Below are 27,219 nucleotides of genomic sequence, written 5' to 3'. Positions count from 1 at the left end.
TCCCAAACATGCTCAATGGAGGACAGATCCGGAGATCTTGCTGGCCAGGGTAGTTGACTTACACCTTCTAGAGCACGTTGGGTGGCACGGGATACATGCGGACGTGCATTGTTCTGTTGGAACAGCAAGTTCCCTTGCCGGTCTAGGAATGGTAGAACAATGGGTTCGATGACGGTTTGGATGTACCGTGCACTATTCAGTGTCCCCTCGACGATCACCAGAGGTGTACAGCCAGTGTAGGAGATCGCTCCCCACACCATGATGCCGGGTGTTGGCCCTGTGTGCCTCGGTCGTATGCAGTCCTGATTGTGGCGCTCACCTGCACGGCGCCAAACACGCATACGACCATCATTGGCACCAAGGCAGAAGTGACTCTCATCGCTGAAGACGACACGTCTCCATTCGTCCCTCCATTCACGCCTGTCGCGACACCACTGGAGGCGGGCTGCACGATGTTGGGGCGTGAGCGGAAGACGGCCTAACGGTGTGCGGGACCGTAGCCCAGCTTCATGGAGACGGTTGCGAATGGTCCTCGCCGATACCCCAGGAGCAACAGTGTCCCTAATTTGCTGGGAAGTGGCGGTGAGGTCCCCTACGGCACTGCTTAGGATCCTACGGTCTTGGCGTGCATCCGTGCGTCACTGCGGTCCGGTCCCAGGTCGACGGGCACATGCACCTTCCGCCGACCACTGGCGACAACATCGATGTACTGTGGAGACCTCACGCCCCACGTGTTGAGCAATTCGGCGGTACGTCCACCTGGCCTCCCACATGCCCACTATACGCCCTCGCTCAAAGTCCGTCAACTGCACATACGGTTCACGTCCACACTGTCACGGCATGCTACCAGTGTTAAAGACTGCGATGGAGCTCCGTATGCCACGGCAAACTGGCTGACACTGACGGCGGTGGTGCACAAATGCTGCGCAGCTAGCGCCATTCGACGGCCAACACCGTGGTTCCTGGTGTGTCCGCTGTGCCGTGCGTGTGATCATTGCTTGTACAGCCCTCTCGCAGTGTCCGGAGCAAGTATGGTGGGTCTGCCACACTGGTGTCAATGTGTTCTTTTTTCCATTTCCAGGAGTGTATATTGGTGACCCCATATGTGCAAATTCATCTCCAGAATTGATCATGCTCACTAAGAAGTGACAATGTGTCTGTCATTCACCACATCACTGGGCACTATACCTAAATAACTGCTGCCACTCACAGGAATACAATGTAGGATCACTGTGGGCAGTGTGTGAATCTGACTGTGAAAACTGAGTGCACAAATAATCCATTTTTGTTACCACTCAACAACAGTGGCACAGTGCCTTATCAAAAAACGGCGGCAGGTGATATCACAGTTAATTGACTTAAAGCCATTGAATTCCACAGACTGCATTCTAATCATCAATGCAATGCCACATACAAATTATCTGCATCTTTTGTGTTGTGAAACTTCTTTCAGCATTTGCAGTTCACCATACAAACGCTAATTTTTTATGAGTAATTGACAGCCATCTCGTCTCGTACGATTCATGGACATAGTGTGACCACTGGTAAATTGACATGTGCCCTCAGAGTCTTTCATGGTGGCATGCTTCAACAAAATCTTATCAGTTTACAAACCATGTCTTTTTGAACTAAACACTCAAGCTTTCAATAGCTGTCTTCCCCATCATCAGAAGTTGAAACCAGTCACTGCTGGGACTGGCATGATATTCTGTTTCTTCTTCTTCTTTTAGTGTTCAACCCTGTGGTTGGTTTGCAACAGAGCACCAAACCTCTCTTTTGTCTGCCTTCCCCTTCATTTTCCATGTATGTGTTGCATCCAACAACATTAATGATCTGTTGCATGTATGATATCCTTGGTTGCCCCCACCGATTCCTTCCCTCAATAGCTCCTTCTGCTATTGTTCCAATTATGTTATTGTGTCATAGGATGTCCCCTAAAGGTTGTCTCTTTTTGTTTGTATGTGCCCCACACAGATTTGGTTTCCAGTACTTTTCAAAGCACCTCCTCATTTGTTACTTTGTCTGTCCATCTGATCTTCATCATCCTTCTATAAGCATGACATCACCAAGGCCTGTAGCCATCTTCTCTCTTCTCTTCCCATTGTCCAACTTTCACATCCATATAAGCCCACACTCCAAACAAAAGTTTTTATGAAACATTTTCTTATTATCAGACTGATTTTCTTGCTGGTGAGTAACTAACTCCTCAGATTAAATGCAATTTTAGCCTGTCGTATTCTGCTTTCCGTGATTTTGCGTCCCAGGTAGGTAAATTCCTCTATCACTTCCATCTTCTCTCTTCCAATTTTCATTCTCAGCTTCTGTAATCCATATTATCACTTTAGGCTTTTTCTTGTTTATTGTCAATCCATACTGATAGCATAGAATCTTTTCCATTGTTCTGAGGACTTCCTCTAGATCTTCTTTTGTCTCCATGACTGTAGCAATATCATCTGCATGATGTAGAATGTCTATCTTCTATCCATTAATTTTGATCTCCATCTCAGTAGTTTCCCAAACTTGGTCTATAGCTTCCTGGATGTCAGTGTTGAATATTAAGAGGAGAGAGAGCACATCCCCGTCTTAACCATTTTCTAATACTTGCTTCTTGTCCCTGGTGACAGTTCCTAGTCACTGCCACCTCATTCTTATAGAGACATGGATGTCTTTGTACTTCATTCCACTTTTCCTCAGCACTCTGAACATCTCTTGCCAGACAACATTATCAAATGCCTTTTACAGGTCTACAAAGGCAATATAAGTTTGTTTATTTTTCTGTAATTGCTTTTCAATAAGGAGTCTCAGTGCCAGAATCACTTCTCCTGTTCCCAAACCCCTTCTGAAACAAAACTGATCTTCACTCATCATATCCTCCAACTTCTATTCAATTCTCTTCACAAATATTTTTATGAGAACTTTTGATGCTTGTGATATTAGGCTTAAAGTTCAATACCGTTCACATTTTGTAGCTGCTGCCTTCTTTGGTATAGGAACAATGATGCATTTCTGGAAATCTCTCAGTATCTCACCTGTATTATAGATTGACCTAATAAGTTTAAGCAGCATCATTTTCATGCTGTCTCCAGAATTCTTTATTACTTCTGCAGGGATGTCATCAATACCTATTGCTTTGTTGTCCGGTAGTTCATTTATAGCTTAGTCAAATTCTTCTTGAAGAATGTCATCTCCCTTGTCATCTCCATCTACTTATTTTTCTGTTCCTATTACTTTCTCCAAAAGAGGTGTACAGCGAGCCATTGGAATCGATTTTTTATGACATCACCAGCTCATTCACCACCTCTTGAGCAAATGAGTACAAGTTACTTCCATCTCTTACATCCCTCCACAACCAGTGCCCATCAAATTCCCCTCTCCCTGACTGCACCAGCCATGACATTCTTCACAAATTTACCAAACTTTCCTAGGAAATTCTCCAGACATATTGATACTATTCTGCTTGCAACACACACAAAATTACTATGTACAGAAAATGATGAGCTCTATGTTGCATCACTGCCACAGCCCTAGCAGCAGCATATGAACAGATCTGCACAGCAGACAACAAACAGCTGGACACAGCCCCTCCTCTGAAATGTGGTACACCTGCTGACCAGCACACACCATGCCAACAAAGGTACCACTGCTACCCTACGGTCAGTAATAACCCAAACACAGTGTCCATTAACAGTGCTTCCATCCTGACCAACTCACCACACATATGTGTACACATTTGTGCTGTTCCTGATGGAAACACATATCACATAATAACCCCAGCAGACCTACAATTTGACTTAAACAATGATGATTAGTCTTAGCAGATCTGCAACTTGCCAAAGTTGAAGTTAATGAACTCCTACCAGCAGGAATTGTTCACCCTTGAGATAGTCCCTGAGTCTTGAGGATCAAGCTTGTTCATGAGAAAGATGGCTCTACCAGATTGTGTGGTAATTACAGGACTCAGTTCTCGAATAGTGCATGACAGCTATCCCACCCCCAGCACACATTATTTTATGCATGCCATCACAGGTGCTACAGTTTTAGCATGATCGATAGCAAGCACCATTGCATACCAACAACATCTGAAAGAATGCCACTTTAATTTGATTCAGACTGTTTGAGTATCTCTTTATGGCATATGAGCTTAAAAATGCTGTTCAGACTTGGCAGCAGTTCATTGACAGTCTCCTATTCTGCTTCCCCTTCTGCTACACATATCTTGATGACATACTCTACTTCTCACATTCCATGGCACCTAGAACACATTCAAACCATGATACAGGAAGGGGGATTGGTTATTAATCAGGTGAAATTACAACTTACAGAGACAGTAAGTTTTCTTCCTCGGGCACACTTCTAATGCCACTGGCATCAAACTGACAACTCAATGTGAGTTGCTGGTGCAAGACCTTCCACATCTGTCTAATCTCCCCCTCCTTCTTTCTCCCATCTATTGTCCACATCAAATAATGCCCAGTCCAAGTAATTATAAGGAAAGTCTTTTATGAAGATTTGAGAGGAGCAAAGATTACAATAAACTTTCAAGTTTATTTAGCTTGTCATGTTGAGATGGCTCCAGTTCTTCTCTGATTTTTTAAGCTGAAAATCTAACATCAGGTCCTTACAGTTGGTTTTAACTTATTGAATTTAAAGATTGTTGTTGCAGAACTAGGCCAAAAAAATACTTAGTATGATAAAAACAAATTATCTTGCATCAACAATTTGGAACATATGTCTCAAAACTCAGAACCAGATCAGAGAATCGTATAAGGCTGACCAAGCCTGAAATGTGTCAGACTTGGTCAAAACAAAGAGCTTTAGATAATACAAAAACACACTTAAAATAAATAATTAAACTAAGCTCACTGCAAGCAATGTACCAACTTGGAGCAAAAATGAATTACTTTTGTTACATATAAATGTACAGTCCCTAAGAAACAAAGTCAGTGAACTACAGTACTGGCTGGAGAAATTCAATGTGGCATTCTCTGTGTGAATGAACATTGGATTAAAAGTGAGGAAATTAGCCTATTTGTACCATTTGGCAACTCACTGGCAGCAAGCTACCATAGACCAGACTATGCTCATGGTGGAGCTTGCAGAACCTTTATTATGAAGAAACAGAAATATAACTGCCAAAAACTGGTTCTCTTCTATGCTGATTGAAAAACAGATCGAAAATGGTTTGACTTACATTGGAATGATGCACAAAAATAAAGGGGAAATGCCACCAGAATTTTTAGCCAATAAACAATGGGTAGTAGGATCTACATTATTTGATTTTGTGAAGGATAACACATTGGCATCTTTTGTCCCAAAAAAGAACTGAAGCGTAATGGTGATCTCATTAATGCACCATGACAATTCAGTCAATGAAAACAGTGGAACACCTGAGGTAATTGAATTTTACAACAGAACAAAAGGTGGTGTTGATACATTAGATCAGAAATGTGCCAATTATTCTGTCTCTATAAGAACTCAATGGGGGCCATGTGTAATTTTTTCAGCAATATTGAATGTTGCGAGTGCAAATAGACTTCTATTGTGGAAGGCATAAAATGGAGGAAAACGTTTGAAATGTAATCATTACATAAAAGAAATTTGACTAAATTTGGTAAGGCCATTTATCACAGAAAGAAAAATAGAGTATTCTTCATATTCAGTAGATCTGATGAGTAGGATAGATAATTTTCTAGGTGATTCTGACAAATCACGAAATAACCTATGATTAGAAAATTCACATTGTAATCAAAGTGGCTCACAAAAAAGAGAAAGATGTTATTTATGTGGTCCTAAAACTGACAGCAACAATCACAAAAATGCGACAGATGTTTTAAATTCATCTGTAAGTGACATGCAGAAAAAAAGTGTTGTGTTCCAAGTGCTATTCTTTGTTCAGGTACTGTTATAGATAACATTTGGACACTTCCAAGTTTCATTTTCATTTTTTTGTGATTGATGGCATAAAGAATCCCTATTTATCCAAAGGGGAAGTTATGAGATACTCCATAACATATCTAGGTTTTTTAATCTAAGCCTATTTTGTAATCATGTAGCATTCCAAAGCAAGGTACTAAAAATTCTTGTAAAATATGAGACATAGGACTTAAAGTTAAAAAATAACACAATGTAAAATTTTTGCTCAATAAAAATTGATTTATATTTAAAACAAACTTATTTTAAATACAATCATTATGCATTTACATATGAATTATATATTTTATGCGGATTATGTTTAATTCTTTCCAAGGGTCCATTTGGACCCATGATTCCATTGATTCAGGAAAGGAGACAGATGGCAAAACAAGAGGGGAAGTAAAAATATCGCAGCTTGCTGCATGACGTTTTTATAGACAAATCAAAGGAACAAAATCATATCATAAATGGACTATCAAATCATGACATGCAGCTCCTTGTTTTAGATGTAAATTCTAAGCAGATTATCAAGACTGCTAAATCTGTGTACAGGAGAGTAGTCAATCAACCAAAACGTGAGTGTTTTAGAAAACTGCTCAAAGAAACGAACTGGAAAGATGTTTACAGTGCTCATGACATGAACGAAAAATATAACACATTCATGAACAATGTCAGGACATGTTTGAAAATTGTTTTCCCCTAAAAGTTACTCAAATTAAACCATGGATTACACAAGGAATAAAGATTCCCTTTCAGACAAAAAGGAAAATGTATCTGTTGACCAAGAATAGCTCCAGTGCTGATGATTTAGCTAAATACAAGGAATACTGTAAAATACCTGTATTTAAAAAGGTAATTCAGACATCTAAACCATTGCACTACGAGAAGAAGACAGCAATGCCAGGGAAAAAAATAAAAACAATATGGGATATAGTGAAAAAGGAGACTGGTAGAACCAGAAAGGAACAGGAGCAAATAGCACTAAGGGTAGATGACACATAAGTAACCGATGGGCATACAGGTAGTGTGGCAAATCTATTTAACAAGTGCTTTACATCTGTTACTGATACAATGGGTTTGTCAGGATCAGTACATAATGCCCTTGAATGCCTGAAACTAACCTTTACAAATAGCTTCAGGTACATGAATATGTCACTCACTTCACCAAAAGAAGTAACTTCCATAATAAAATCTTTAAAAACAAAGCATTCTAGTTGTTATGATGAAATATCAACAAAGTCAATTAAGGCATGTTCTTGTGAGTCTAGTACAATTCTAAGTTACTTGTGTAACCAGTCAGTTGTAACTGGGAGATTTCCTGGCTGTCTAAAATATGCAGATGTTAAACCTCTATTCAAGAAAGGAGATAAAGAGATACCATCAAACTACAGACCGATTTCACTTTTGCCAGCATTCTCAAAAATTTTATAAAAAGTAATGTAAAGGCAGCTTCTCAACCATCTGACCACAAATAACATATTATCAAGAACACAGTTTGGATTTCTGAAGGGTTCTGATATCAATAAGGCTATTTACACCTACAGTGAAAATGTACTTAATTCATTAAATAACAAATTACAAGCAGCAGGTATTTTCTGTGATTTGTCAAAAGCATTTGATTCTGTGAACCACAACATCCATTTAAATGAATTAGAATTCTATGGTGTCACGGGCAGTGCTGCAAAATGGTTCAAGTCATACCTCACTAAGAGGAAACAAAGGGTGTCAGTGCAAGGGAATAGTGAATTAAGTCATCAGTCATCATCAGAATGAGAAGAAATTACATGTGGTGTCCCACAAGGATCCATCTTAGGGCCATTGCTTTTTCTTGTGTTCATTAATGATCTCTCATCAGTTACACTGCCAGAAGCAGAGTTCATTTTGTTTGCAGATGACACAAGTATTGAAATAAATAGTATGTCGATTGTAGTTCTAGGAAGATCTGCTAATGATATTTTCATGGATATTAATAAATGGTTTAAAGCCAACTCATTAACCTTAAACTTCGAAAAGACTCACTATATGCAATTCAGAACCTGTAAGAGGTTTCCGCCCAGCATGTGCATAAAGTATGAAGAAGAGCAGATAGAAGAAGCTGACAGTCTTAATTAAATTCCTGGGATTACAACTTGATAATAAATTGAGTTGGGAGGAGCACACCACAGAACTGCAGAAACGCCTTAACAAATCTGTATTTGCAATTTGAGTGTTAGCAGACATAGGCAAAATAAAAATGAAAAAGATTGCATATTTTGCCTACTTTTATTCCATAATGTCATATAGTATAATATTTTTGGGTAACTCTTCAAGTCAAACAAAAGTTTTCAGAGTCCAAAAGCGTGTAATTTGTATTATTTGTGGAGTAAATTCACGGACGTCCTGTAGAAACCTCATCAAAGAACTGGGTATACTAACTACTGCCTCTCAGTATATTTACTCCTTAATGAAATTTGTCCAAAATAATATATCTCTTTTTCCAACAAACAGCTCAGTTCATACATACAATACCAGGAACACAAATGATCTGCACAAGGACTTAAAAGCACTTACTTTAGTTCAAAAAGGGGTCCACTACTCAGGAACACTCATCTTCAATAATTTGCCAACAAACATAAAAAGTTTACTTACAAATAAAGATCAATTTAAAAGGAGCCTGAATGACTTACTAGTGGCCAACTCCTTCTACTCCATTGACGAAGTTTTTAATAGAAACAAATGATGTATTGTATATATTCACACTATTAGCATTGTTATTTCGGTTTTTTTTTAAATTAAAAAATAAAAATGACATGTTTCACATCTGCAAGGATCTCCTCAGCATGCATCTATGGAACGAAAAACTAATCAAATCAAATCTAATCTAATCTAAACATATTGGTTAGCACACTGGACTTGTATTTGGGAGGACAACAGTTCAAATCAGTGTCCTGCCATCCTGGGCAGATGCCAGGATGGTTCCTTTGAAAGGGCATGGCCAACTTCTTTCTCCCTCTTCCCAAATCCAATGGGGCTGACGACCTTGCTGTTTGGTTCCCTCCCCCAAATCATCCAACAAACAGTCATTGAATATTCCAGAATGCTGGTGTTTGTACTGACACTGAATATTCCAAAATATACAAACATAAGGTATTTCAAGAACCTTCCAAAAATGATAGATAGTACATAACAAACAATTGCTCTTGGTCAGGTTTGAAGTGGAGACTCACAACACGTCAGCCTGCAATACTGACTACTACACCACAGAGCATGCACCACAGCTTGTGGCAGTACTACAAAATAGTCACATTACTCAAAGGAGAGACTTCTGATCTTATTCAGAGGCATAATAACAGTTTTCTTTCCTGTATATCTTCTAAAAATGGAGTACGCAGGATGTATAATGAAAGTGGTACAATAAGTGTTATTCAGGTGGCATCTGGAATATGGATGCAGTCCTAAATTGAAATAATATAAACTCTGAATGCTCTTAATGGTTGGTAAGCAAGACATTTTACATTATTTAAAATACAGACACATACCACAGGCAGGCATGTAAACAAAATGAGTAACGTAAAACGGATATAGAGAGATTTTCATGTTACCACTCTCAGTTGCAGAGCTACAACTGTATACACACAGGAAAAAATGCTAATAGAGAGCCTAATTTTACTGTAGATGTTCAAATTTATTTTTATTTATCAAACAATTTTTATTGTTTTCCTAATACTCTCATGTTGCTAGATCTTGACAGCTCTGCTAACTGAAAATGTGGCTATCAGCATTCATATTTTGGTGAATGTAGACTGCGTGATAAGTTAATTAATTCACCAGAATAATAATACTCACATTGACTAACTATTTGTTATTATAATTTCTCAGATTTATATATGTTGAGACTGCCTTCTTGTGGAAATGGTGGCTGGATCATAATGAATCTAAGCGACAACAAATGAAAGACCTTATCAACTCTGGCCAGTTGGAGATTGTTGGTGGTGCCTGGAGCATGAATGATGAAGCAGCTACACACTATCACTCAACAATAGACCAATTCACATGGGGACTGAGGTAAATTTTGTTATTGTTATTATTATTTTGATAATATGATGTTTTTTAACGAAGTTTAACATTTCCTTTTTTATGATTAGTACCAGATTATTATTTTCCTGTTTTCAGCAAAAAAAGTTATACATTTTCCTAGAGACTTAGTTATCAATTATGGATTAAATAATTGGTATACTATATGTTGTTTTCCCTTTTATCTCCTTTCAGGGAAACAATTCCTTGTGTTTATGCAAGTAAAATGTAATTGTATGTTTCTGCCTGACAGACAAGTGCGACAGATGTCAATATAACTACAATAATACAAGAATTGGACTAATTTAAAATCCCTGGAATATAAGACATTTCACAAGCTGTCAGACAGAATACAAACAGAATTTTATAAAATGTGTGTTTGACACTATTGATAGAAGAAATCATAAAAGATAGGAACAGAATATCTTTATTCTACTCGACAGTAAGCCAGCAGCAAAAAAGATGTTCAGAAATAAATTAAAATAAAAACTTAACATAATTGGTCAGTAAATTCTAAGTTTTTATTTACAGTATGTTTCAGAGGCAATACTCAGTCATCAGTTGTAGGTCTGATGTTTAGCTCAGTCCATTGCTCACACGAAACAAATGATATATAAATATTTAGAGTGTTTTAAGTTTATCATCTAAGCTGTAGTTGTGTACTTTCCTCAAGTTCACAGCATTTGAACTGAACACATTGACTGTTTACAAACTTCATCAGGTGAATGAGATTTTCACTCTGCAGCGGAGCGTGCGCTGATATGAAACTTCCTGGCAGATTAAAACTGTGTCCCCGACCGAGACTCGAACTCGGGACCTTTGCCTTTCGTGGGCAAGTGCTCTACCATCTGAGCTACCGAAGCACGACTCACGCCCGGTACTCACAGCTTTACTTCTGCCAGTATCTCGTCTCCTGCCTTCCAAACTTTACAGAAGCTCTCCTGCGAACCTTGCAGAACTAGCACTCCTGAAAGAAAGGATACTGCGGAGACATGGCTTAGCCACACAGGTTCTCAGGAGAGCTTCTGTAAAGTTACCAGTCAGTCAGGTTGGCAGCTGGTTATTGGTTATTTCTGTGTAAAATGCTGTGTAGAGATTACAGCAGAGCTAGTATATGATATGACAACTTTCACAGCTGGACCTGCTTTTGATGGGATAGGATAAACCTGTTATAGAGCTGGAGAAGAATGTGCTGGAAGGGTGAATAACCCAGGTCTTGCAAGTGGGTCTTCTGCTGTGATATGACCCATGTGGCAAAGGGTTGGGAGTGAATATTGTATACCTTGGGTGGGTGGTAAAATGTTGATTTAGGAAAGGTATGAAGGATTGTGGACAGGATGTTACTCATTTCCAGGCACAATATTATATAGGTGAAGCTCTGGAGAAGGATATGGTTCAGTTATACCAGTCAAGGATGGTATTTTGTGAAAAGCGGTGCTCCTCTGTAGTTGGTTATTAGAGTGGTGGGTGAATTAGAGGCATGTTACGATATGTGGGGAAAATCTGTCTGCACACTATGGACTACAGTGTCTCTCTGTGAAGGCTTTTGGGGGACTTTAATGCACTCAGCAAGGGAGTTTTCATTACTGCAGATATGCTTTCCATGGGATGTCAGACTATAAGAGAGTGTTGAAGGGATGACAGCTGTCAAAATACAGGAACAGTTGATAGTTAGTGGCCTTCATATGCACAGAAGTATGGTTGGAGTGAACAGGGGCATGGAGGATAAGGCCTAGGAATATGGCACACTGGGCTGAGGAGGACCAGCTGAACCAAATGAGAGAGGAGATGTTGATGCTGCAGAGAACTGAGGACAGGGCATCTTGATCCCGGGTCCTGATCATGGAAGTATCAATGAAGCTGAAGTAGACATGGGGTTAGGGAGTTAGGGATGTTAGGAAGGTTTCCTCTAGATGGTTCATTACAAAAATTGGTATAAGAGGTTGCCAGCATTGGCTATGCCTACTCCACAGATTTGTCTGTTATTCCTGAGGAGTAATTATATAGGTGTATAAGGAAGGAGGTGGTGAGTTTGGAGTTAGAAAGACATTGGGAGAGTTAATGTCTGATAGCAGCAAGTCCATGGAAATAGGGGATAATGGTGTATCGAGAGGTGTCACCCACTGTGATAAGTAGGGGTTCATGTGATAATGGGGGATGATGGCTGAGAGTCAGTGAAGGAAGTGGTGTATGTCTCTAATATGAGAGACTTGGCTACAGGCCATTGGTTTGAGATGCTGGTTGACAAGAGTAGAGAGTCTTCAAGTAACAATCTACACTGAAGCAATAAAGATTGTTGGGGCTTATGGGTTTTGGGAAACATGTACAATGTATTGTGTGGAGGAATCATTATGTCTTGCTGTAGTTACTTGAGAAAATCTAATATACTATTTGTGATATTATTTATTTCTTAGTTAGCTAGTAGATTATTTGAATATTACACAGAATTGTGGTTAATGCTTTTATTTAAATTTATGAAATATTATTATATATTGGGAAGTAAAAACTTTGATTCTATGAAGTAATGCCTGTAATGATACATTAATTGCTTTTCTCTTTACTTAAATACAGCATAATATTTTCTTAATGAATTGGCTCGTTTTTTTAAAAAAAAATAAGGAAAGAAAATCAGTTTAGTTAAGTAGTATAAATTTTCAATGTGCTGAAGTTGCAGGCTGCTTTACACTGTACAATGAGCCAACAACAATGCCATACCACTTTGAGTCAGATGTACTTAAAACATAAAAGGTATTAAATGAGGATATACTGTCATCTACAAACTGTTACATAATGTCTTTTTTATGTAATAACTAACAAATAAGCTGATGCAAATTTCTACATTTAGTGAACTGATCTTGTCTTTTACATTGACCCCCTCCTGCTTCATGCACTTTTGCACAAGCTCTAATATTTGAATGTACACTTTGCACAACTCTGCTACATCGGTTCTCAAAATTTCATTACAAATATTGTTCTTCAAGTCTTTTAATATTATTGGTGTTTTTGCATATATTTTTGCCTTTACCCTGTCCCACAGATAACAGTCACAAGTGGTTAGGTCTGGCAAATGCGGCAGCCACAATCCTTTGCTAACAATCCTTTCTTCTGTGAATCTTTTATGAATTCATGAGATTGGCTCTTGTGAAGTGTGACAGTTTGCACCATCTTGTTGAGACACCATATGTACATTCATGGAGGAAACATTGTGTGTAAAATTCCTCAAGGGTTCACGTATACACAGCAGTGTTTACTGTTATTTCAAAAAAATTTGGGACCGACAATCTGACTTTCTGACATGGCGCACCACATTCTGACTTTTTCACCATGAAGCAGTTCATCTTTAGATTCGATTTTAGATTAGATTAATTATTCATTCCAAAGACCTACAAAACAGGGGATCGTCCTGGGTGTGGAATACGTCAGATAAACATATTACAAAAATGTAATTATAAAAACTTGAGTTTCATTAACTTTAATGACCTCAGTCAATAAACAGTAAAATAATGTACATGAATTAAAATTAAACTTCTAATATTTACAGGTTTAATACTTACATCTGCTTTCATTACATCCATCATTCGCACAGTAGCTAGTTACTTGGCTATTACATACAAGTATTGTCAAAAATTAAAGTAAATTATTCATTTTGATGATCCTCAGTTAAGAACAGCCAAATTATGTACAAGATTTAAAATTAAACTTCCACTGTGTACAGACTTGGAACATACATCTGCTTTCCACACATCTATCATTCACAGAGTGGGTAGTTACTTGGCTGTTACAACCAAGTATTGTCAAAAATTAAAGTATAATAATTTTCATTAAAATGGTCTACTGTACTTGTTGAGAAATTCATGGATGGAATAGGAGAGTTGGTCACCAAAAATGAATTTATCTTCTTCTCATAATGCAGGTGTTTAGATTTCTGGATAATCTTATTCAATATTTTGCAGTAATTTTTGAATGAGCTATAATGCTCAAAGATGTCCCTACATATCAGATAGAGTTTCCTTTTTGTCTCACATGATATCTTTATCCCTTGTGTGATCTGTGGTTTCTTATTAGACTTCTGCTTAATCTGAGTTATCTTCAGGGGAAAACAATTTTCAAATAAGGAGCTAACTTTATTATTGAATGTTTGTAATTTCCATTTATGTCTTGGATGCTCTAAACATTGATCCAATTAATTACTTTGAGCAATCTCATAAATTTCTCATTTTTTACTGTTTTATTGGCCTTCTGTACTTGGTTCTGATAGATGTTTTACCCTGACAATTTTCAAAATTTTATCTTAGGTGTTGCATGTGATGATCACCAGTGGTCATAGGTGTTGGAGAAGCACCCTTTTTAGGATAGGCAGGACAGAACAAAGCCAAGTTCTGAGAGAAGTAAAGATTGAAACAAACCTTCAGTTTGATAAAGAAATCATACAGCATAATCCTGGCACATTGGATCAGCAAACACAGCTGTTGGTTAAAAATTTGCAGCAATCAGCAGAACTTTTATTTCTACCCAATTTCATCTCGGTAAATGTGAAATGCCAACTGTCTTTAGTGCATCAAAATATTTGAGGGCTTAGAAGTAAAATTAATGAACTACTTATGTGCATTGATGAATTAGAGTCATCGAACCCAGTTAATATAATCTGCCTCTCTGAACATCATGTGACCACTGGTATAGATTGATTTATTGATCCATTTTCATCTACAGCTGCACAATTTGCAATAGATATTTGGATTTTTTTTGTTAATATTAACAGTTTTACATATAATATACCTTTTTACTTAATAACACACATTATTGTTGTTGTTGTTGTTGTTGTTGTTGTTGTTGTTGTTGTCTTCAGTCCTGAGACTGATTTGATGCAGCTCTCCATGCTACTCTATCCTGTGCAAGCTTCTTCATCTCCCAGTACCTACTGCAACCTACATCCTTCAGAATCTGCTTAGTGTATTCATCTCTTGGTCTCCCTCTATGATTTTTACCCTCCACACTGCCCTCCAATGCTAAATTTGTGATCCCTTGATGCCTCAAAAAATGTCCTATCAACTGATCCCTTCTGCTAGTCAAGTTGTCCCACAAATTTCTCTTCTACACAATCCTATTCAATACCTCCTCATTAGTTAGGTGATCTATCCACCTTATCTTCAGCATTCTTCTGTAGCACCACATTTCGAATGCTTCTATTTTCTTCTTGTCCAAACTAGTTATCGTCCATGTTTCACTTCCATACATGGCTACACTCCAAACAAATACTTTCAGAAACGACATCCTGATACATAAATCTATATTCAATGATAACAAATTTCTCTTCTTCAGAAACGCGTTCCTTGCCATTGCCAGTCTACATTTTATATCCTCTCTACTTCGACCATCATCAGTTATTTTACTTCCTAAATAGCAAAACTCCTTCACTATTTTAAGTGTCTCATTCCCTCAGCATCACCCAATTTAATTTGACTACATTCCATTATCCTCATTTTTCTTTTGTTGATGTTCATCTTATATCCTCATTTCAAGGCACTGTCCATTCCGTTCAACAGCTCTTCCAAATCCTTTGCTGTTTCTGACAGAATTACAATGTCATCGGTGAACCTCAAAGTTTTTACTTCTTCTCCATGGATTTCAATACCTACTCTGAATTTTTCTTTTGTTTCCTTTACTGCTTGCTCAATATACAGATTGAATAACATCAGGGAGAGGCTACAACCCTGTCTGACTCCTTTCCCAACCACTGCTTCCCTTTCATGCCCCTTGACTCTTATACCTCCCATCTGGTTTCTGTACAAATTGTAAATAGCCTTTTGCTCCCTGTATTTTACCCCTGCCACCATCAGAATTTGAAAGAGAGTATTCCAGTCAACATTGTCAAAAGCTTTTTCTAAGTCTACAAATGCTAGAAACGTAGGTTTGCCTTTTCTTAATCTTTCTTCTAAGATAAGTCGTAAGGTCAGTATTGCCTCACGTGTTCCAACATTTCTACAGAATCCAAACTGATCCTCCCCAAGGTCCGCATCTACCAGTTTTTCCATTCGTCTGTAAAGAATTTGCGTTAGTATTTTGCAGCTGTGACTTATTACACTGATAGTTCGGTAATTTTCACATCTGTCAGCACCTGCTTTCTTTGGGATTGGAATTATTATATTCTTCTTGAAGTGTGAGGGTATTTCGCCTGTCTCATACATCTTGCTCACCAGCTGGTAGAGTTTTGTCAGGACTGGCTCTCCCAAGGCCGTCTGTAGTTCTAATGGAATGTTGTCTACTCCGGGGGTCTTGTTTCAACTCAGGTCTTTCAGTGCTCTGTCAAACTCTTCACGCAGTATCTTATCTCCCATTTCGTCTTCATCTACATCCTCTTCCCTTTCAATAATATTGTCCTCAAGTACATCGCCCTTGTATAAACCTTCTATATACTCCTTCCACCTTTCTGCCTTCCCTTCTTTGCTTAGAACTGGGTTGCTATCTGAGATCTTGATATTCATACACGTGGTTCTCTTTTCTCCAAAGGTCTCTTTAATTTTCCTGTAGCCAGTATCAATCTTACCCCTAGTGAGATAAGCTTCTACATCCTTACATTTGTCCTCTAGCCATCCCTGCTTAGCCATTTTGCACTTCCTGTTGATCTTATTTTTGAGACGTTTGTATTCCTTTTTGCCTGCTTCATTTACTGCATTTTTATATTTTCTCCTTTCATCAATTAAGTTCAATATTTCTTCTGCTACCCAAGGATTTCACACACATTAATATATCAATTAATGATGAATACTTAAACAAATGTTGTTACGCTGTATACAGAGAGATAAAATACAAATGTTCTTCTGAATGAGACTACATTGGGTAAACACATCAAAATTTAGTTTTGTAGGTATTCATTTACTGTGTAAAAGCAGTGATCAACCAAGTATGACTTCAGTTTAGATTTGAAGTGACCAATGTTTTGTATGTGTTTAATGGTATCTGGTAAGGCATTGTATAGTTTGATACCAGGATGGATAAGGCTGTTTAGAAATAACTTTATGTTGGTGCTTTCAACATGTACATCCAATTTTTGTCTTGTATCATAGCTGTGTATTGTGTGATTTTTAGTGATGAGTGGTCTTTTTGTATGTATGTTTTGCTTTAAATGCATTATATTTTCAAGTATATATATGCAAGGAAGTGGCAGGATCATCCTTATTTGAAACAATGGTCTACATGATTTGTGATTATCTACCCCTTCCATTATATATGTGCCTATATATATATATATATATATAAAATAGAAAGAAACTTCCACATGGGAAAAATATATTAAAAACAAAGATTCCAAGACTTACCAAGCGGGAAAGCGCCGGCAGACCGGCACATGAACAAAACACAGAAACACACACACAGAATTACTAGCTTTCGCAACCGATGGTTGCTTCTTCAGGAAGGAGAGGGAAAGACGAAAGGATGTGGGTTTTAAGGGAGAGGGTAAGGAGTCATTCCAATCCCGGGAGCGGAAAGACTTCCCTTAGGGGAAAAAAAGGACAGGTGTACACTCGCACACACACACACACACACACACACACACACACACACACACACACACACACACACACACACACACACATATCCACCCGCACATACACAGACACAAGCAGACATATTTAAAGGCAAAGAGTAAGGGCAGAGATGTCAGTCGAGGCAGAAGTACAGAGGCAAAGAAGTTGTTGAAAGACAGGTGAGGTATGAGCGGCGGCAACTTGAAATTAGCGGAGGTTGAGGCCTGGCGGATATCGAGAAGAGAGGATATACTGAAGGGCGAGTTCCCATCTCCGGAGTTCGGATAGGTTGGTGTTGGTGGGAAGTATCCAGATAACTCTGACGGTGTAACACTGTGCCAAGATGTGCTGGCCGTGCATCAAGGCATGTTTAGCCACAGGGAGATCCTCATTACCAACAAAAACTGTCTGCCTGTGTCCATTCATGCGAATGGACAGTTTGTTGCTGGTCATTCCCACATAGAAAGCGTCACAGTGCAGGCAGGTCAATTGGTAAATCACGTGGGTGGTTTCACACGTGGCTCTCTCTTTGATCGTGTACACCTTCCGGGTTACAGGACTGGAGTAGGTGGTGGTGGGAGGGTGCATAGGACAGGTTTTACACCGGGGGCGGTTGCAAGGGTAGGAGCCAGAGGGTAGGGAAGGTGGTTTGGGGATTTCATACGGATGAACCAAGAGGTTACGAAGGTTAGGTGGATGGCGGAAAGACACTCTTGGTGGAGTGGGGAGGATTTCATGAAGGATGGATCTCATTTCGGGGCAGGATTTTAGGAAGTTGTATCCCTGCTGGAGAGCCACATTCAAGGTCTGATCCAGTCCCGGGAAGTATTCTGTCACAAGTGGGGCACTTTTGGGGTTCTTCTGTGAGAGGTTCTGGGTTTGAGGGGATGAGGAAGTGGCTCTGGTTATCTGCTTCTGTACCAGGTTGGGAGGGTAGTTGCGGGATGCGAAAGCTGTTTTCAGGTTGTTGGTGTAATGGTCGAGGGATTCAGGACTGGAGCAGATTCGTTTGCCACGAAGGCCTAGGCTGTAGGGAAGGGACCGTTTGATATGGAATGGGTGGCAGCTGTCATAATGGAGGTACTGTTGCTTGTTGGTGGGTTTGATGTGGACGGATGTGTGCAGCTGGCCATTGGACACATGGAGGTCAACGTCTAGGAAAGTGGCATGGGATTTGGAGTAGGACCAGGTGAATCTGATGGAACCAAAGGAGTTGAGGTTGGAGAGGAAATTCTGGAGTTGTTCTTCACTGTGAGTCCAGATCATGAAGATGTCATCAATAAATCTGTACCAAACTTTGGGTTGGCAGGCTTGGGTAACCAAGAAGGCTTCCTCTAAGCGACCCATAAATAGGTTGGCATACGAGGGGGCCATCCTGGTACCCATGGCTGTTCCCTTTAATTGTTGGTATGTCTGGCCTTCAAAAGTGAAGAAGTTGTGGGTCAGGATGAAGCTGGCTAAGGTGACGAGGAAGGAGGTTTTAGGTAGGGTGACAGGTGATCGGCGTGAAAGGAAGTGCTCCATTGCAGCGAGGCCCTGGACGTGCGGGATATTTGTGTATAGGGAAGTGGCATCAATGGTTACAAGGATGGTTTCCGGGTGTAACAGACTGGGTACGGATTCCAGGCGTTCGAGAAAGTGGTTGGTGTCTTTGATGAAGGATGGGAGACTGCATGTAATGGGTTGAAGGTGTTGATCTACGTAGGCAGAGATACGTTCTGTGGGGGCTTGGTAACCAGCTACAATGGGGCGGCCAGGATGTTTGGGTTTGTGAATTTTAGGAAGTAGGTAGAAGGTAGGAGTGCGAGGTGTCAGTGGGGTGAGGAGTTTGATGGAGTCAGGTGAAAGGTTTTGTAGGGGGCCTAAGGTTCTGAGGATTCCTTGAAGCTCTGCCTGGACATCAGGAATGGGATTACCTTGGCAAACTTTGTATGTAGAGTTGTCTGAAAGCTGACGCAGTCCCTCAGCCACATACTCCCGACGATCAAGTACCACGGTCGTGGAACCCTTGTCAGCCGGAAGAATGATGATGGATCGGTCAGCTTTCAGATCACGGATAGCCGGGGCCTCGGCTGTGGTGATGTTGGGAGTAGGATTAAGGTTTTTCAAGAAAGATTGAGAGGCAAGGCTGGAAGTGAGAAATTCCTGAAAGGTTTGGAGAGGGTGATTTTGAGGAAGAGGAGGTGGGTCCCACTGTGATGGAGGACGGAACTGTTGCAGGCAGGGTTCAATTTGGATAGTGTCTTGGGGAGTTGGATCATTAGGAGTGGGATCAGGATTGTTTTTCTTCGTGGCAAAGTGATATTTCCAGCAGAGACTACGAGTGCAGGACAGTAAATCTTTGACAAGGGCAGTTTGGTTGAACCTGGGAGTGGGGCTGAAGGTGAGGCCTTTGGATAGGACAGAGGTTTCGGATTGGGAGAGGGGTTTGGAGGAAAGGTTAACTACTGAATTGGGGTGTTGTGGTTCCAGATTGTGTTGACTACAATTTTGAGGTGTTGGGGGGAGTGGAGCTAGAAGTGGGAGATTGAGTAGATGGAAGAGACTGGGTCTGTGTGCAATGAGAGGAGGTTGAGGTTTGTTGGAAAGGTTGTGGAGGGTGAGTGAGTTGCCTTTCCGGAGGTGGGAAACCAGGAGATTGGATAGTTTTTTGAGGTGGAGGGTGGCATGTTGTTCTAATTTGCGGTTGGCCTGTAGGAGGATGCTATGTACAGCCGGTGTGGATGTGGGAGAGGAAAGATTGAGGACTTTGAATTGGGATAGGAGTTGACGGGTGTGTTCATTGGCCGAGTCGATGTATAGGTGAAGGATTAGGCGGGTGAGGGCTATGGATTGTGCTGTTTGGAACTGGTATAAGGACTGATGGAAAGAAGGATTGCAGCCAGAGATGGGAACTTTAAGTGTGAGGCCTTTGGGAGTAATGCCAAATGTCAGACAAGCCTGAGTAAATAAAATATGGGAGCGTAATCTGGCTAGGGTGAAGGCATGTTTGCGGAGGGAATGTAAATAAAATTTAATGGGGTCGTTGTAGGGATGTTGTGAGGTTGACATGGTATCAGTAGGTGGAAAGCGTAAGCGATCAACATAGCTCATCTCAAACCAACACTTTTTCGACTTTTTTCACACCTTTATCTCTCCCTATATAAATCTCTCTTTACTTTCACTTTAACCTCATATTACGCTTTCCACCAACTGATACCATGTCAACCTCACAACATCCCTACAACGACCCCATTAAATTTTATTTACATTCCCTCCGCAAACATGCCTTCACCCTAGCCAGATTACGCTCCCATATTTTATTTACTCAGGCTTGTCTGACATTTGGCATTACTCCCAAAGGCCTCACACTTAAAGTTCCCATCTCTGGCTGCAATCCTTCTTTCCATCAGTCCTTATACCAGTTCCAAACAGCACAATCCATAGCCCTCACCCGCCTAATCCTTCACCTATACATCGACTCGGCCAATGAACACACCCGTCAACTCCTATCCCAATTCAAAGTCCTCAATCTTTCCTCTCCCACATCCACACCGGCTGTACATAGCATCCTCCTACAGGCCAACCGCAAATTAGAACAACATGCCACCCTCCACCTCAAAAAACTATCCAATCTCCTGGTTTCCCACCTCCGGAAAGGCAACTCACTCACCCTCCACAACCTTTCCAACAAACCTCAACCTCCTCTCATTGCACACAGACCCAGTCTCTCCCATCTACTCAATCTCCCACTTCTAGCTCCACTCCCCCCAACACCTCAAAATTGTAGTCAACACAATCTGGAACCACAACACCCCAATTCAGTAGTTAACCATTCCTCCAAACCCCTCTCCCAATCCGAAACCTCTGTCCTATCCAAAGGCCTCACCTTCAGCCCCACTCCCAGGTTCAACCAAACTGCCCTTGTCAAAGATTTACTGTCCTGCACTCATAGTCTCTGCTGGAAATATCACTTTGCCACGAAAAAAAACAATCCTGATCCCACTCCTAATGATCCAACTCCCCAAGACACTATCCAAATTGAACCCTGCCTGCAACAGTTCCGTCCTCCATCACAGCGGGACCCACCTCCTCTTCCTCAAAATCACCCTCTCCAAACCTTCCAGGAATTTCTCACTTCCAGCCTTGCCTCTCAATCTTTCTTGAAAAACCTTAATCCAACTCCCAACATCACCACAGCCGAAGCCCAGGCTATCCGTGATCTGAAAGCTGACCGATCCATCATCATTCTTCTGGCTGACAAGGGTTCCACGACCGTGGTACTTGATCGTCGGGAGTATGTGGCTGAGGGACTGCGTCAGCTTTCAGACAACTCTACATACAAAGTTTGCCAAGGTAATCCCATTTCTGATGTCCAGGCAGAGCTTCAAGGAATCCTCAGAACCTTAGGCCCCCTACAAAACCTTTCACCTGACTCCATCAAACTCCTCACCCCACCGACACCTCGCACTCCTACCTTCTACCTACTTCCTAAAATTCACAAACCCAAACATCCTGGCCGCCCCATTGTAGCTGGTTACCAAGCCCCCACAGAACGTATCTCTGCCTACGTAGATCAACGCCTTCAACCCATTACATGCAGTCTCCCATCCTTCATCAAAGACACCAACCACTTTCTCGAACGCCTGGAATCCGTACCCAGTCTGTTACCCCTGGAAACCATCTTTGTAACCATTGATGCCACTTCCCTATCACGAATATCCCGCACGTCTAGGGCCTCGCTGCAATGGAGCACTTCCTTTCATGCCGATCACCTGTCACCCTACCTAAAACCTCCTTCCTCGTCACCTTAGCCAGCTTCATCCTGACCCACAACTTCTTCACTTTTGAAGGCCAGACATACCAACAATTAAAGGGAACAGCCATGGGTACCAGGATGGCCCCCTCGTATGCCAACCTATTTATGGGTCGCTTAGAGGAAGCCTTCTTGGTTACCCAAGCCTGCCAACCCAAAGTTTGGTACAGATTTATTGATGACATCTTCATGATCTGGACTCACAGTGAAGAACAACTCCAGAATTTCCTCTCCAACCTCAACTCCTTTGGTTCCATCAGATTCACCTGGTCCTACTCCAAATCCCATGCCACTTTCCTAGACGTTGACCTCCATGTGTCCAATGGCCAGCTGCACACATCCGTCCACATCAAACCCACCAACAAGCAACAGTACCTCCATTATGACAGCTGCCACCCATTCCATATCAAACGGTCCCTTCCCTACAGCCTAGGCCTTTGTGGCAAACGAATCTGCTCCAGTCCTGAATCCCTCGACCATTACACCAACGACCTGAAAACAGCTTTCGCATCCCGCAACTACCCTCCCAACCTGGTACAGAAGCAGATAACCAGAGCCACTTCCTCGTCCCCTCAAACCCAGAACCTCTCACAGAAGAACCCCAAAAGTGCCCCACTTGTGACAGGATACTTCCCGGGACTGGATCAGACTCTGAATGTGGCTCTCCAGCAGGGATACGACTTCCTAAAATCCTGCCCCGAAATGAGATCCATCCTTCATGAAATCCTCCCCACTCCACCAAGGGTGTCTTTCTGCTGTCCACCTAACCTTCGTAACCTCTTGGTTCATCCCTATGAAATCCCCAAACCACCTTCCCTACCCTCTGGCTCCTACCCTTGCAACCGCCACCGGTGTAAAACCTGTCCTATGCACTTAATTTTTTGTTCATCAGATCATTATGCGCTTTCCATTTCAAGTTGTCTTGTAGATGAAGTCCAAGAAATTTGGTACAGTTTGTTTTGGCAATTGTATGTCCGTATAGCTCTAGATTGGGTGATCTCAGATTTTTTGTTTGTACTGTGTGTATATCCCTACCTACAGTTTTTTCAGTGTTTATTGTTAAGTCATTGTCGTCAAAGTAACACGTTAGCCTGTCAGTGGTTTATTTTATGTTTTTCAAGAGTTTCTTTTGAGTTTCCTGTACTTAGAACACTCGTATCATCAGCAAATTGAAATATTTTACTGCTGTCATTGCTTATATTTAGGTCATTTACATAGAGTAAGAACAGAACAGGACCCATTACTGATCCTTGTGGCTCTTCATATTTAACAGTCAGTAGCTTGGAATTATATTTCCTAATGTCATTGTCCCTTTCTTGATCTATTTCCACATATTGTTCCCTGTTTTTAAGATAAGAGCTGAGCCATTTGTTAGCTGTTCCCTTAATGCGAAGGTTTTCTAGCTTATGTAGTAATTATCCATGATTTATGGTGTCAAATGCCTTTGACAGATCTAAAAACATGCCCATGGTAAGTTTTTCGTTGTCTAATGCTATCAGTGCCTCTAATAGAAAGGAGTGAACTGCAGATTCGTTTGAGCGGTTTGCTCTAAATCCATGTTGAGAGTCTGACAGACTGCCATTTACCTCTAAGAAGTCTGTTAGCCACTTATTGAAAAGTATTTCTCATATTTTTGAGAAAGTGCCTGGGGTCTGCAATTGGAAACATCATCTTTGTTTCCTTTCTTGTATAATGGCTTTACTTTTGCTATTTTCAAACACGAAGTTCCTGTAGCAGAAGATAGGTTACGTAGGTGGGTTAAGGGCTCAGAAATCAAGTCCCCACACTTCTTTGTAATGAAATCAGGTATATCATCTACACCTGCAGAGTGTTTCATTTTGAGACTTTTTATTGTACCTGTACTTCTTCTACATTTGTTGGGTACAGAAACATTCATCTGTTTGAGACTTTTTTCCCTGTTTCTGTATGCTGTTTTCTCTTAGAAGTCTGTTGTAGTAGTTTCTCTGTTACATTTATAAAATAGTTATTAAACATATTAGCTACTTCCTGTGGGTTATTATTGTTTTCCAAGCCAGCCTTTGATACTATATTATTAACTCTACTTTTGTAAGATTTGGTTTCTTTTTTTACAACTTGCCAGATTGCTTTGGTTCTGTTTGAAGCATCTTCTATGTATTTGCCATTGTCTCATTTCTTTGCCTCCTTTGTTATTTTATTTAAGATAGATTTATATTTTTTAAAGTAACTATCGAACTCCTGAGTTGTGTTGTAGCTTCTTGCAATATTGTGAAGGTACTGTTTTCTAGCACAAGATTTCCATATACCACTAGCAATCCACTTGTTACTTTTAGTGGTTTGCGTTGTATTGGCTTTCAATGGAAAAACAAGATCAAAATAATATTTAAAAATATTCATGGATTTCTGAAACTTATCAGAAATATTTTCTGTTCTATACACTATCTGCCATGATTCTTGTTGGAGATAATTCTGGAATGTTTGTACAATAGTATTACTGAAAGTTCTGCCCATGTATGTAGTCTTCCTAATATAATTATAGGATGGATTAATGTTTACACAAAAGCTTATAGCCTGTGCATGATGGTCTGACAGTCCAGCTTTTATTACTACTGATTTATATTTTGTTTTGGAGCTTATTATTATTTGGTCTATGGTAGTGCTAGAATTATTCGTTTCACGTTTAGGGGAGTGGATTGTAATCTACAAATTATTGGCTGTAAATATGTACATCATCTCAGATTTTGAATTGCTTTCCTTATTAAAGTCTACATTTAGGTCTCCACATATAAGAACTGTTTTTCAATTTGTTACTACTTTATTTAGTAAAGTATCAAGCTGAGTATTGAGTTTTTTTGGTGGGTATCTGGAGATCTATATAAACATATTACAGTTAACTCGAATGCTGGAATTTCTATGCCTGATATTTCAAAATCTTTCTCAGTGTTTAAGGATTCAACATTGTCTAAGTTATTGAATTCAATATCTTTCTTTATGTATATGCAGTTCCCTCCACGTGTAAACTTATTTCTACATGTTTGGGCTGATAACACGTAATCCGTTATTTTCACTGTCTTCAACTCATTTTCTTTCAGCCAGTGATCAGTTAAGCACAGTATATTAATGTATCTGAGTTCACTTGATAGCAAGATTTCAAGCTCTCTTACTTTATTCCTAAGTGACTGTATATTCTGATGGAGAAGAGTGACCTGGTGAGATTTTAGGTTTGTTCTGATTGTACTTGGTTGACCACTTACCATTATTCCTGAATTTAAATTGTGTGAGAAATCTTCGTTCTCATCTAGAAGCGTGAGCTGATTTTTCCATTAGTCATAAGAAAATGTTCTGATGGTGAAAAGGGGCAGTTCTCCATCTCTCTGGTCATTTTATTCGTGTGGTCGATGTTGAGGTGGTTTCTGTTTTTGCTGCAAGGACTGCTACTGGAGGTGGTGTTGATAGGTGCACTAGTTATCCTAATTTAGTCTAGAGGCTTTTTGGGAATAAAAAATCTTGTGGATGACATGATCACGTTACATTTCTTCTCACTGGAATTGCTGAACTTCCTCCTGTTGCTGGGGTGGCAGTAGTTGATTGTTGGTGTTCACTGATACATGTAAAATTAGATGTCCTTGGTGATACTTTTGAGACTGGATCTGCTGATGTCTTTAGTGGGTCTCCTGTAGGTACTGCTTCTGGTTTCCAGTGCCCAGTTCTTCTTATTGTATCTTGAATATCTTGGGGTGTGGAACTTGGTTCTGCTGCTTTTTTTGGGTTAGATGCTTTTGCCAGTATCACCACTTGGTGTAGTCGATGGTAGTTTTGTTTTGCTTTGTCTTCTTTGAGTGGTGAAGTTGTAGTACAGTTCTTTTTTGCACCTGCTCATTTATCTTTCACAATTATCGAGTTGGATAAGTCCATTTCTGCCGCTGATTTTTCTTGTGTTTTCACTGTCATATTTGCTGAAAGTTCTTCACATTGTATGTATATTAGAGCCGGTATTTGCAGATCAGCACTTACTGCTAGTTGTAAATGTCTACATAATTTCTCTTTGCCTTCCATTCACAAGTGAAGTCCATGCTTTGTTCAATTGCTTCTATTGAGGAATGTATTGATGTCCACTACCATTACATGATCATAATTTTTTGCTGTCCTCATTGAGAATTCGTTTGCAGCATAGATTCTGTTGTTCAGTTTTGGTACATTGTATCTGTACAGAAATGGGCACAAGATAATGTTTGTGTGGATTGTCTTATGAAGAGAATCTGTTAAGGCACATTTTAAATCCTGAAATTTCTTTAGGATGTCATTTGTCCCACCTAGAATGATGACACTGTCATTTTTCATATATTCTTTCGTCATCCCATCTATGTTACAAACCATGTCCTTTAACTGTGCATTTGCTTTTATTACAGAAGAGAAGTAGTGTTTTTGATTTTGAGAACTGTTCATAATTTTTGCACAGTGACAACCATGACTGTCAGAAAGAATTAATACGTTCTGTCTCTTGTTATCATTATGTATCATTTTTTGGGGCACTGGTCAATTGCTTTTTTTACAGTTTTCATTTGTATTAACGCTGTTGGTTTTGTCAGGGCACTTCATAATACAAACACTTGAGTCTTTTGCTGTAGTATTTTTGCTTCTGGTCCATTCATGCTGCTTTTCTTCTTCAGGTTGGATGAGTCAGATATCATGGTGAGTTTTGACGTCGTTTCCTTGTTTACGAGGGTACCCCTGCGAGAGTCGCTAGAGTTGATTGATCAGAGGTTTGACGAGAATACCACTGAACTTTTTAGGCATGTCTTGACTTCCACGTATTTTCTTTTTAATGGAGAATACTACGAACAAACGGAGGGAGTCGCCATGGGTAGCCCACTCTCACCGGTGGTGGCGAATTTGTACATGGAGAACTTCGAGGAGGAAGCCCTGTCGTCATCCGAATGGAAATCTACTTGC

General features: G+C 40.1%; 1 protein-coding gene across 2 annotated transcripts in view; it reads left to right on the top strand.

Moving 5' to 3' along the window:
* The window catches only part of LOC126284807 (lysosomal alpha-mannosidase-like), a 261,589-nt gene that overhangs the window by 84,161 nt on the left and 150,209 nt on the right, over nucleotides 1-27,219 (top strand). For both annotated transcript variants that reach the window (XM_049983989.1, XM_049983999.1), the window contains one exon: nucleotides 9,772-9,957. In XM_049983989.1, coding sequence (XP_049839946.1) covers nucleotides 9,772-9,957 — 186 coding nt within the window. The remainder of the gene's footprint in view (nucleotides 1-9,771; nucleotides 9,958-27,219) is intronic.

Source organism: Schistocerca gregaria, chromosome 1, assembly GCF_023897955.1.
Source record: "Schistocerca gregaria isolate iqSchGreg1 chromosome 1, iqSchGreg1.2, whole genome shotgun sequence".
Lineage (NCBI taxonomy): Eukaryota > Metazoa > Arthropoda > Insecta > Orthoptera > Acrididae > Schistocerca > Schistocerca gregaria.
The sequence above is the reverse complement of the archived record's forward strand: the minus strand, read 5'-3'. Positions and strand labels throughout refer to the sequence as shown.